At 39.9% G+C, this 12,260-nt stretch overlaps 1 protein-coding gene across 5 annotated transcripts; it reads right to left on the bottom strand.

Moving 5' to 3' along the window:
- Nucleotides 1-3,431: 3,431 nt before the first annotated feature.
- LOC129237729 (alpha-(1,6)-fucosyltransferase) lies at nt 3,432-12,260 on the bottom strand. Of its 5 annotated transcripts, XM_054872638.1 has the most exons (6): nt 12,210-12,260; nt 11,604-12,007; nt 7,042-7,519; nt 5,136-5,670; nt 4,639-5,063; nt 3,432-4,570 (listed from the first exon to the last, which is right to left on the bottom strand). In XM_054872638.1, exons 3-6 carry the CDS (start codon nt 7,275-7,277, stop codon nt 3,916-3,918), a joined length of 1,851 nt encoding a protein of 616 aa, XP_054728613.1. In that variant the 5' UTR covers nt 7,278-7,519; nt 11,604-12,007; nt 12,210-12,260; the 3' UTR covers nt 3,432-3,915. The 5 variants fall into 5 exon arrangements, with proteins under 5 accessions (XP_054728613.1, XP_054728617.1, XP_054728616.1 ...); XM_054872642.1 differs by lacking the exons at nt 11,604-12,007; nt 12,210-12,260 and adding an exon at nt 10,999-11,049; XM_054872641.1 differs by lacking the exons at nt 11,604-12,007; nt 12,210-12,260 and adding an exon at nt 10,640-10,678.

Genomic DNA, 12,260 nt, shown 5'->3' with positions numbered 1-12,260 from the left:
TTGGAAATTGAATGTCGGGGGGTTCCCATCACATAAAGCGTTCTGTTTATATCGTATTGAGGCCATAGTGCTTTTGAAATGGCACACGATGAGACAGACCTCCATCTGTCTTGCGCTTTTCTTAGAAAGAAGTTGTGTAGTTTCCCTTTAACGACGGCCAAGGGGATACCGATGTCTGAGAAGAGGGCAGCTGGATTCGGTTCTGCCGCCCCCTTCCTGGCAAGCTCATCGGCAATTTCATTTCCCTCTATATTCCTGTGCCCAGGAACCCAGATGAGGGAAATGTTTCCTGCACGTTCGAGGCGTTTAAGTTCCTCCTTACAAGAGTTCTCGAGAAGAGAGCTGCAATACGGTGACGACAGTGCCTTGATTGCAGCTTGGCTATCGGAAAAAATATTAATGTCTCCCTCCCAACAGCGATTCCGAAGCATTTTGCATGCCTGCAGGATCGCGAAGACCTCTGCTTGAAAGACGCTGCTTGTCTCAGGCAGTTTATAGGAGACCGAAATGCTGGCTGATTTGGAGTAGACCCCCGCTCCCACTCCAGACTCCATTTTGGATCCGTCAGTGAAAATAGAGGCATCTATATCCGCAACAACTCTCCCCTCTTTCCAATCTTGCCTGCTCGGAAAGATAGCCCTAGCACAACCCTCAAAGCACAGTTTGCGGATGGAAAGGTCGGTGCGAATATCAGAGAAGGAAGGGGAGATCTGTTTCAAGATGCTGCTATGCCCTACAGGGAGTTATCTCCAAAGGTCAAACTCCTTCAGTCTAATAGCACTCTGAGCAGCAATGGATTTAACCTGCAGATCCACAGGAATTAAGTGGAGAATAACGTTGAGCGCAGCGGTGGGACATGTTCTACAGGCACCAGTGATGCCCACACATGCAGTTCTCTGCACTCTCTCTAATTTAGTGAAGTTATAGCCCTTCTGAAGAGCTAACCACCAAACTAGGCAACCGTATGTCAAAATTGGCAGAACCACTAAGTTGTAATAGGACTATGAATAAGTTCGTGCGGTTTTTTTTCGAAATTTGAAACTTTATTGACGTAAAATGGTTACAAATTTAATATTCAAAGTATTGTCCATCGCTTACTACTACTTTTTCCCATCTTTCTGGCAATTCACGGATTCCCTTTGTGAAAAATTCGGTCGGTTTTGCCGCAATCCACGAATCGATCCATTTTTTGACTTCATCGTAATTACGGAAGTGCTGGTCAGCCAGGCCATGTTGCATCGATCGGAAGAGATAGTAATCGGATGGCGCAAGGTCTGGACTATACGGCGGGTGGGGTAGGACATCCCATTTGAGCGTTTCTAAGTATGTTTTGACCACTTGTGCAACATGTGGCCGAGCATTGTCATGTTGCAAAATAACTTTGTCGTGTCTATCGGCGTATTGCGGCCGTTTTTCTCGCAGTGCTCGGCTCAAACGCATCAATTGTCGTCGGTAGACATCCCCCGTAATCGTTTCATTCGGTTTCAGTAGCTCATAATACACAACACCCAGCTGGTCCCACCAGATACACAGCATAACCTTCAGGCCATGAATATTCTGCGCCGACGTCGATGTTGAAGCATGGCCAGGGTATCCATACGTTGCCCGACGTTTTGGATTGTCGTAATGGACCCACTTTTCATCGCCAGTCACATTTCGATGCAAAAAACCCTTTCTTTTGTGCCGTTGAAGCAGTTGTTCGCATGCCATAAAACGGCGTTCAACGTCTCTTGGCTTCAATTCATACGGCACCCAATGGCCTACCTTTCGGATCATTCCCATGGCTTTTAAACGTTTGGAAATGGTTGATTGATCAACTCCCAAAGTTTTTGCAACCTCTTCTTGCGTTTGAGCCGGATCTTGATCGAGCAATTCCTCCAATTCGGTATCCATGAACTTTGGCGGCGCGGCCAAAATCACCACTTTTAAAGCGTGCAAACCACTTCTGGCACGTTCGCTCAGCTAGAGCATGCTCACCATAAACTTCCACCAAGATACGATGACTTTCGGCTGCTTTTTTCTTCATATTAAAATAATGAAGAAGAATTCCCCGCAAAAACACATTATTTGGCACGAAATTCGACATTTTCAAGTGTGGTAAAAATATTGTTGTTTACGCTTCAAATAAAAAACTTATACTGACGTTTGTGCCTTACGACAGTAGCTCTCCAATGAATGTTTGGAAATGTGGATCGATGGAATAATAATCAAGTTACGCCATCTGTTGTAAAACCGCACGAACTTATTCATAGTCCTATTACATCCAAAGTACGACACGTGGCTTGAGACCCCATTTTTTGCCGAACATAGATTTACAGGCGTAGAAGGCTATATTGGCCTTCTTAACTCGATTTTCTATGTGCAGCTTCCAGTGGAGCTTGGGGTCAAGTATTACACCAAGATACTTGACTTCCGATGAAAGTGTAAGACACTGGTTGTTAAGTCTAGGAAGCTTAAAAGGTGGAGCCTTGTATTTTCTGGTGAATAGCATCAACTCCGTTTTGTCAGAGTTGACTCAGAGACCGGACGACTTCTTGTTCTTCTTCTTCTTGGTGACCTTCGCAGTAGCCCCCAAGGAAACCTTTCCAGAGGCCGCCTTGATTACCTCACCAGAGGTCGTCTTGGTAGCCGACTGGAGAAGGCTTGGTCTTAGAAGCGGGGTGCTGTGTTTTGCACAGAAGATCGAGGCCAGAGTGCCCAGCAAACTCTCCGTTAACTCCTTAACTTCTTCTTTTGTTATATTGGATTCCATACGCTTTTTGGTCCCACGAGTAGGCACGGAAAGGGTGGTCCGCCACGGCAGAGCCGGCATGCCGTGGTAAGGCACTTAATACAACCGATCTTGTCTGGGCATCGGATAATGAAGATACTCGTAATAGAAAATAAATAGAATAAAAAGAGAACAGTTATTTGTATGCCCAAAAATGCAAACAACTCTACTATTACAGCCACATATATATAAAGAAAAACTGTAAAGAAAATGAAATATTGCTACGATAGTGTAAACACTTGGGCAGCTTACAGCGTGGAAAAATGTCAAAAAATTATATTTTAATGTCAACCTGAATTCATATTCTATTCTTAACCAAAACATCGGAATTAACTTTTGTTCGCTTGCTTGCCATACAAATCGTAGGCTAAGAGTGTATCGAAATGTATTTAATATTATATTTTTATTCTCAAAGATTTTTATTGTTTATTATTTGTACAACTGAATTGGTACTGTGGTTTTCGTTGGAACGGCATAAAATAAAATATTTTTCCACAAAATTAAGTGGCTGTTGGAATGCTGCTGAAGTTCTCGCTCCATAAACCCAGCTGATTTGAATGGCTATATTTAGTTTTGTGTTTAATTTCGGATTCACCAAGCTGTAGCACGCTCTTCACTCAGCTGTTTATTATTTGACCAATAAATAATTAGTTATGTCAAATAATTTGTTATGTCAATAATTTTTACTCGTAGGTGCTTATAACTACCTAATAACTAATTTATTCGATTTTAAACGACATCAAAAATAAAGAGAAAGTGATTTGCCATAAAAATGCGGTACAAAACTGTAATCCAAAGCGATTTGTGCAGCTTTCTATCGGTAAAAAAATAAATTAAAAAAACATATAAAACAAAAAACTCAAAAGTCAGCGTTTGCCTACACTTGGCTACGCTACCAAATATCATATAAAAATATATATTCACATACGTATATATTACTTTACATGAAGTTTCATGTTGTGCTTACAGTTATTGACTAAAATCTAGCATCTAGCAGAATATTATTGCACAGCACTAAAAATTTATGTTTACCAAATTAAACTAAAAATACATACATACACACATACAAACAATATATTTATACGCATTTGATGGCAGCAACGCAACGCTCACAGCATTGTGTGCGCAACGCGCTCCGTCCACATTCACACCCGACCTTGCTGCACCTGCTCGTAGAGTGGCAGCTTAATGGTCTCCACCTTGTCGATCACCTTGAACGAGGGGAAGAGTCCCACTTGATTTGTGCGCGTATTCTTGCCTTTCGAGTAGCCGTCCCAGTGATTGCCAGCCACGCCTACCAAATCGCCCGGTCTCATGTGGATTTCATCGTGATTGCGCGCCGAGTGGCCGATCACGACTTGTCGATTGTGCGAGTTCTGGCCACCATAGTAGTAGATATCGTCCAGCGATTTAAAGCGATGCGCCGCATCCGGATATAGAGTTTGCATTATTTCGTAGGCCATGCGGCAGACCTGCGAACTAAATGTGCACACCAGATAGTCGGACAGTGACAGAAGGTGTATGTCGAGTATAATGCCGTTGAGCGCAGTGTCGGTGTAGCGCGTCGAGACGGCGGCCATGCGCGCCACCTCCGGATCGCCGATAATCTCATAATCGGGGTATTTACTGCGTGCCTCCTCGATGACGCGCGCATCGTCGGAAGCGAGGAAGATGCGGCGTGGTACCCCAGTGCCATTAATCTCCAATGTGAGGAAGTAGTCTTCAACGTGTGTCATGTACTCCTCAATGCGATGGAATGCAGCCTCGGTACCGACTTTGTCGGTGCGACGCACATGAACGCTGCAACATGAAATGAAAACGAAATTTTGTTGAAAATTTTTCCTATTAAATTGGTTATTCCTACCCACCCCACAATAGGCTTCTTCCAGCCCAATTTCCCACGCCCCGAATCCAGGAACTCCAGCGTGCCTTTTTGCGGGCGCAGCAAGTATTTCAGAAACTGTCCGATCCACCAGACAATCGGATCGCCGTGCAAGCGCTTAAGCCGCTGTGCCAAGTCCTCAGGTATGGCGAGCGGCAAGAATGGAGGACGCGGCATCAGCGAATCAATTATGGGCAGCACCAATACCGGCATATCATGCCGCCCTGGCCAGTTGCTCGCGTGCGCTGCATCCGCCTCTAGGCAGGTCTCCGATACAGGTAGGAAAACCTCCTCCCAACCGCCTTTGTGGTAGCGCCAGCCGCGTGACTTCAATATCATAGTGCGCTCCGTTGCATAGGCTACAATGAAGCAATAGACCACATGGTGCAGCTGACAACCGTAACCACAGCCCTGTAACGCACACATATACATATATTTATATATTCAACAACGAATATAAAAAATGTATAACTCAACACTCACCTTATTCAGTTTACACACCAACTTGCGCGCATTGGCACAATCCTTGGGATTCTGCAAGTAGTGCAGCCGACGCTGCATCAAATCACTCAAATCGCTCGCCTCCTGCTGGCGCCACACTTCATAGCCATCCACCTGCCGCAGACGTTCCATGTCGCTCAAAAGCGAGCGCTTGTGTTCGGCACCCATCTGCAACACCTGAATGATGTCTTGCGCCAATTCGGTCTGCGTTGGCGTAGCGCGCTTTCGCAGCTTGCCTAACTCGCTGCTAAAGTAGTTCCAAATCTCACCGATATTCGACTGTATGCGACGGCGCAACAGCTCATACTCCAGGCTGGGCTCATGTGCGCTGCCAGCAGCTCGGTAAGCGCCCGCATTTGAAGCCTGCATACCGCCGAAAGGGTCTCTGGCATCACCATCGCCGGCGTCCATAAAATCGCCCAAAGCTGCATCTTGATTTTGTATATTTATGGAATTTTGCAAATTGAATTCCAACTTTTCAATAAGACGCTGTGCTGATTGTTTGTCGATTTGGTCGCTAAGAGAGGAGAAAAGAAAAAAAAACAGAAAAGAAATATGAGTAAACATGTGTGTATGTATATATGGATGTATTTGGTAACATTTAGCAGAATGTCTGACAAATGCTTGAAAGCGCAATTAGCTTCCTATTCAAAGCGTGAAAAAATGCTTTTTAGCAAATGGTACGCCATTGCCCGCCTAATTACCGTTAAGCTTCATTGCATTAATCAACGCTAACTGCATGGTACAATTACACTTTGATCCCTTGTAATCTCCTGCTCTTGATTGCCCTAACTGCCCACAATGAGTGAACGTTTGTGACCCCAAAATGACAACTGAGCCACCGCAAGCGCAGAGTAGTGGCGGAAATCTTTTATTGTTAAGCCGCACAAGCGAAAGTGCATACAATCGTAAGTGGCACGCAGTTGTGTGAGACGGGCAGTAGGTGGCTGCTTAATGCACACACAATTGACGCATGTGCGGCTGTAGTAGAAGAGTCCGATTGTATTCACCTTCCACGTTGTACAAAATTGCATCATTAGACTGTTTCAACGGCACGAACATTGAATTGCTTGTCATATCACAGATGACCTTTTCTGTCCTACGCTCATCTTCAAACAGCCTCGCAGCAAAAGTTGGTGTTGCTTGAGTTGAAATTTGTGCACTAATTACTAATATCATGAACGGCAGCTTTGTCACGAATTTATCCGGGCTCTCGGCGGACTTGTGAGGATTTTTATTTCAGCAGTTTACTCGCGGATTATGATGCTTGTGGTTTAGGACAGTAGGTAAAGAATTTTTAAAGAATTTCAGGCAACAGAAATAATTTCTTTCCGTTGAGAAACATCTGTTACATACCCCAAATTAATTTCTGTTTCTATCGGCATCAGATACGTGATGACCTTATATTATAATTGAATCGCGAGCGTAAGTTTTATTCTAAACTCCTTTGTGAGTCGAAATTTCGACTCGCGAGCTTTATATGCGCTGAATAAAATTCTCGCAGCAGCAGAAACCTCTTTCACGAAACGTAATTGGGTTAATCGTATACAGTGGCACTATACGAATTGATGCAAAGAGTTGAATAGAATAGCCAAAAGTATTGATATATCAAAATATAACATAATACAGTAGTAACTTGAACCAAATTGAATGGCATAGATAAAAAGTTACATTTTTCGGTTTCAACCAGGACAAAAAGTTGAACTGGAAAGTTCTTCCTCCTTACATCAATACTCCTTCCATAGAGTACCCGGGCAACGAACCTCAGCATTCTTTCATACATAAGAGAAGTGGTTTCGTTGTTGTTGTGAAAGTTCAAAGTTATCGGTCGTCGTCGTCTATCCCATCCCAGAAAACAGGCCCCGATTTATCACTCTATTTCACTCACCTCGATAACTTCTCGATCATCTGCCGCAATTCCTCATTCCGTTGCTTTGAGTATTCGAGCAGCTGTAGCGCCTGATTGATGCGTTTCGCTGTAATCGTATCCAAATCCGTATTCGATTGCGTACTCAGCTTATTGACAAAGACGTAAACGAGCAGCGCCCAGGTGAGTACGAAGATAATGAGGGCGCGTATCCATGAGTTTGAGGTTGAACCAAAAAATTGTCGAAATAAGGACATTTGGTTGAAATTTTTATTGGTTGAACTTTTTAGGCCGTAAATGAAAAGCGAATACTACGCTGCTGATGCAGTGATTTGAACTTTGATGGCAACTACAAATTGTATGATATATGTAAGTATGTATGAACGTATTTCAGTTGGTAGTAAAGGTGAGGGAATGCATCGAATGCCGCACTAACAACAACTGCTGCACTCGTCACTGAAGTTCGTCAGATCCATGAAGAGGTAGTAGATATTTTGAGCTAAAAAAATTTAATAAATTAATAAAACATGTAATAGATTAGGAGCGAGCATTTTCTAAACTAGATAGTAGGTTCCTTAACAAATAGTTATGATTATTGTTAGGGAAGTGGAAAAGTGAGTTATGTAAATTTTAACAGAAAAATGTTTTTGAGCAAATCAATTAATGTAGGTATTTTTTTTTTAGTTCCATAACGTTCTCCTTATTACAGAAGCACGAATAGCAAATTTTCCAAATAATGAGTTCACTTGATTTAACTTTGGATGTTCAATGCTATGCAAAAACTCAGAATACTATTTGTACAAGAAAACCACAAATAATTTTAAGATTTGATTTTTTTTTTTTGTATTTGGAAATAATTTCCGTAATACAGTGCCAGCTCGCTAGTCCGAATTAATGATTGCAGACCCTGATTCGGATTAACGAGATATTCGGATTACTGGATGTGCTGTTATTATGCTTATAATTCACTATATTCGAAAATAAAACAAAAGCCAGGATATCAAAACAAATTTATTTTATTTTTATTAATCAACAATGAAAAAATTAAAGATTTTTATAAATACATATGTACATATGTATGCATGTATTTATATATTACGTTTTTTTTTTTTTAACGTAGGTAGTTAGTGATGTAGGTTTGCTTGTCTTTCAGTGCACATGCTTCTAAAACCTTGTTCCGCAATTCTTTTAGCATTAATATGTAATCTGATTGCAGACCTCGTTCCTTTGCCCAATCTATTGAAATATTTAAGGCCTGCAGAGCTTCATGATTTTTTGTGTCTGACTCTGAACTACTACACGAAGTATTGTCAGAGTTAATAATCCAGCTAAGAACTTCATCTTCAGAAATATGCACGTCATTGTTGCGGTGAAATAAGTTGGTTATTGTGCGAAATTCTTCTGTTTCTTCAACACGATCATTCTCTGGCAACTCTTGTTGTAACAATGATAGAGGGATATTATCATCTGAAGCCCACCTCTGAGAATGAATATGCTTCCAACAAGACTTTATAGAAGAATTGGGCACCCTGTCCCAAGAACGTTTAAGCAATTTACAAGCGTCCTTTAAACTGAATTGTTTCAAAAAAATGTCTGAATCATCCGCTACAGAGCTTACCAGTTCACACAAGAGATTTTTTTTGTAAAACAGCTTAGTTAGTTGTATCGCGTTCTGATCCATGGGTTGAATAATACTAGTACAATTTGGGGGTAAAAACATAGTTTTATATTGCCCACATTCAGATACCAGCGGCTCTCCATGACACTTCGCATTTTCCAGTAACAATAAAGCTTTTTTGGGCAAATTATTTTCAATTTGATAGTCTTTTACCTGTGCTATAAACGATTTAAAAAACCATTCAGTAAAAATATATGTTGTCATCCATGCATTTTTCGACGCGTAATATTCAACAATATGTTGTTTTTTAAACGAACGTGGATTTTTTGATTTCCCAACCACAGCAATGTTAAGCTTGTGAGTTCCAGATTTGTTAGCACAGCACAAGAAGGTGATTCTCTCTTTGCTCATTTTGATACCAGGAGCAGACTTTTCTTTACAATGCACTAAAGTTTTTTCTGGAAACATTTTCCAAAAGAGTCCAGACTCATCAGCATTGTAAATTTGGTCGTCAATCAGATTTTCAGTCTCGATAATGCCATAGAGCTTATTTTGAAAATCAGGTACAAGATCAGGTCTAGCAGATAAGGATTCGCCGCATATTTTCAAAGTTCGCACAGAAAATCGCTTCTTAAAATTTTGCAACCATCCGTCACTAGCGTGAAATGATTGATTCGGATACATTTTGTCGTAAAATTTCTGCTGAAATGGTTTGATGCCGCGACCGCTTCTCTTCAAACCAAGCATACATTTTTTACACAGGTTTTTTACCTTTTAATATTTTCAGCATTTCTTTTTATGTCGCAAATTGTTGAAGCTATTAACCAAATTTCTTTGCTAAAACTTTTCCTGATTGTCCACGATTTACTTCTTCTATTATTTTAAGCTTATCAGCTAATGACAGTGTTTTATGTGCTCATTTTTTTGCCATGTTATTTAAATTGGTGTTTTCGCGACTAATACCACAACTAAACTATTCGCAACAAGATAAATACACACTTACATATTATACATAGAAGGCTCTGTATTTCAATAATGCCCCGTTAGATTTAAAATTCCGTTCATGGTTTTGTAAAAAAACAGACTCAAAAATAAAAAAAACAAAAATTCGGTTTAGCGAGCTTGCAACGAATGCGGACTATAGAGCACGTAATGCGTCATAAATTCAATTCGGATTACTGGATAATTCGGATTACACACCTTCGGATTAGCGAGCTGGCACTGTAGTTTTATTATATGTTCAAAGTATGTTTTGCCACAATTGAGGGATGTGATCAAACATTTCAACTTGCGAGGTGGCAGATCGCCGTTCGTTCCCACGACGGTCGGTACTACGTTACCGGAATGACAAGGATTTATGTATATGCGGCCAAGGACTGTTACTTCAGCAGCATTCCCCGTACCGTATTAGAAATGGGAGAATATTTATGCTGCTACAACAACAACATTTCATTAAAGAAATTAGAATATGGTTATCCTTTAATTATTAAGCCAAATAGCTGACTATCACGCAAGTCCACTAGATGCATGAAAAACCAATTCCTCACTGTTTTTAACTTTGATGAAAGCTCCTTGTGATTTTTCCTGATTTATTTTATTTTATTTTTTTCCTTGAACTATGTAACGAATGCACATTTTTCGCGAAATTCTAATTAAAAGCCGTAGAATTGTGATGAAAAGTTTGTAAAGTTTAAATAAAATTTGGAACGTTAAAAAAATATTGAAAATTGCTGTCAATGTGCTGCCATTTCGCCGTGGGGAATATACTTTTATCATTTAATGAAGGACAACTATTTATTAATAGCATTCAAGTAGAAAATAATGGGCTCACGAAATGGGTTTTAATGGGGGCGTTAAAGATAATTACATTCTACTCGCACATTATTTATTACCACGATGTAGGGAATACAGAAGTTGACGCCTTCCGAAAGCCGTTACTATGTTTATTTTCCGTACTGGGAAGCCGCAAATTTGTATTCTCATTCTAGATTTGTTACTAACCTCCTTTGATTTTTTTTTCTAGATTCTCCCTTCACTGTGTATTATGGATTATAATCAACGCTTACTACAATAACAAAGCTAATATAATAACACGCCTTTAAGTGCGGTGAACTAATCACTCACCAAGCTGACACTGGTTGTTTTGCGTTTTAATAAAATTTATTTGAACCGAGCGAGCAGCAAAAAAGAAAAAAGAGAAATAAATCTACATCGACAAAATATCGCAAATATTCTGCATATTTATTTTGATACTTCAACGGCACCAGAACTTATTTATTTTTAATCTTTTTTTTTTTTTGCCTTTTTAATCAGCCAGCCAATTTTTTTATTGCACAATCAAATTTTAATCTTTTTCATACCAGATTTCTGTTGGAATTCCAAATAAATTTTATTTATTAATGGCGCGCATCATTTAGCAAACCACTGTCAAGTTCTCATATTTACGTACGAACATATGTACAAACATACATGTGTGCATAAGTTCAACAACAAAAATGTAAATAAAATGAAACTAACAACTGCCCCAAATAAAAAACAAAAAAAACTACTCCTACATTTAATGAGCGTATTTGAGTGCAAAGAGCAGGGCACTTATTGGTGAGAGCCGAGTGCTTTGTGGGCGCTTCTTTGACAGCTGGCGTACACAAGGCAGATGTATTGCATTTGTAATATCCATCAACACACATATGTTGTATGTGAATGTGCGTTCTGCTCAGCCAGCAGACTGCTACAGTATGTGAGTAGCTTGCGAGATAGCAGAGCCAAAAACAACAGCGGCTGCTTTACCGCAAAGTGTATTTCCTTCTCCAAATCACCAACGCAAAGCAAAAAGTTTTCGTTTTTCTCTCGCTTTAATTTTTTCTTCTATTCCCCAACACGAAACATTTTCGATTTCATTTATATAGATATTAAAACTACATTATATCTATTAACTTGTTTTTTATCAACACCACAACCTGCTTACATTTATTTTTTTTTTTTTATCTGCGTTTTGCTTTTTCTTGATTCTTGAGGTACAATTGTGCTGCAGCAGCAAATTTACTAGCAGATATTTTCTAAATATTCGTACTCGCCATGTGATGCGCACTCAAAAACGACACATTCTCAATTGACACATTCTCGACTCACGGTATTCACTGAATAGCTCGCGCCAGTATTGGCCGTCGCAATAGCGTGAATTTAGTATCAGGTTAATAGTTCGCTTGTAGCTGGCCGAGGAAATGCTGCATTTGCTAATAAGATTTCACTCAATCGGAGAGTTGCCAAGTAAACTACAAGTTGGTACTCGTCAGGTTTTGCTGGAAGTATGAACCGATTACTCTTCCTTCAACGGCTACGTCTTAATAACAAGCAAAGTAGGTATATTATCTGCAAAGTAAAGGAGAAAAAGAGATATCAAAAAAAGTTCTTAAAAAAATATCTGAATATTGAATTTCTGTTTTGAGAATAATTCAAACGACTCAAGGTCATTTGCCAAATACATGAGACTTTTCGACAAAAAAAATGATCTTATAACTGCACAAATTTTTGAATTTTCAGGATATAATTTCAATTTGGTTCAACACATCACCAAAATAGTTCGAAATCTATGTGGGAATAAAAAATATTTGAACGACGAAAT

The sequence above is a fragment of the Anastrepha obliqua genome, chromosome 2 (genome assembly GCF_027943255.1).
Source record: "Anastrepha obliqua isolate idAnaObli1 chromosome 2, idAnaObli1_1.0, whole genome shotgun sequence".
Classification (NCBI taxonomy): domain Eukaryota; kingdom Metazoa; phylum Arthropoda; class Insecta; order Diptera; family Tephritidae; genus Anastrepha; species Anastrepha obliqua.
The sequence above is the reverse complement of the archived record's forward strand: the minus strand, read 5'-3'. Positions and strand labels throughout refer to the sequence as shown.

Bases quoted from the DNA above. Each gene is read 5' to 3' on its own strand.
- LOC129237729 (XM_054872638.1), bottom strand. From the start codon at position 7,277: ATGTCCTTATTTCGACAATTTTTTGGTTCAACCTCAAACTCATGGATA. The intron at 5,064-5,135 runs GTGAGTGTTGAG...TGTGCGTTACAG, and splicing joins TGGTGTGTAAACTGAATAAG to GGCTGTGGTTACGGTTGTCA. The intron at 4,571-4,638 runs GTGGGTAGGAAT...TTCATGTTGCAG, and splicing joins TGGAAGAAGCCTATTGTGGG to CGTTCATGTGCGTCGCACCG.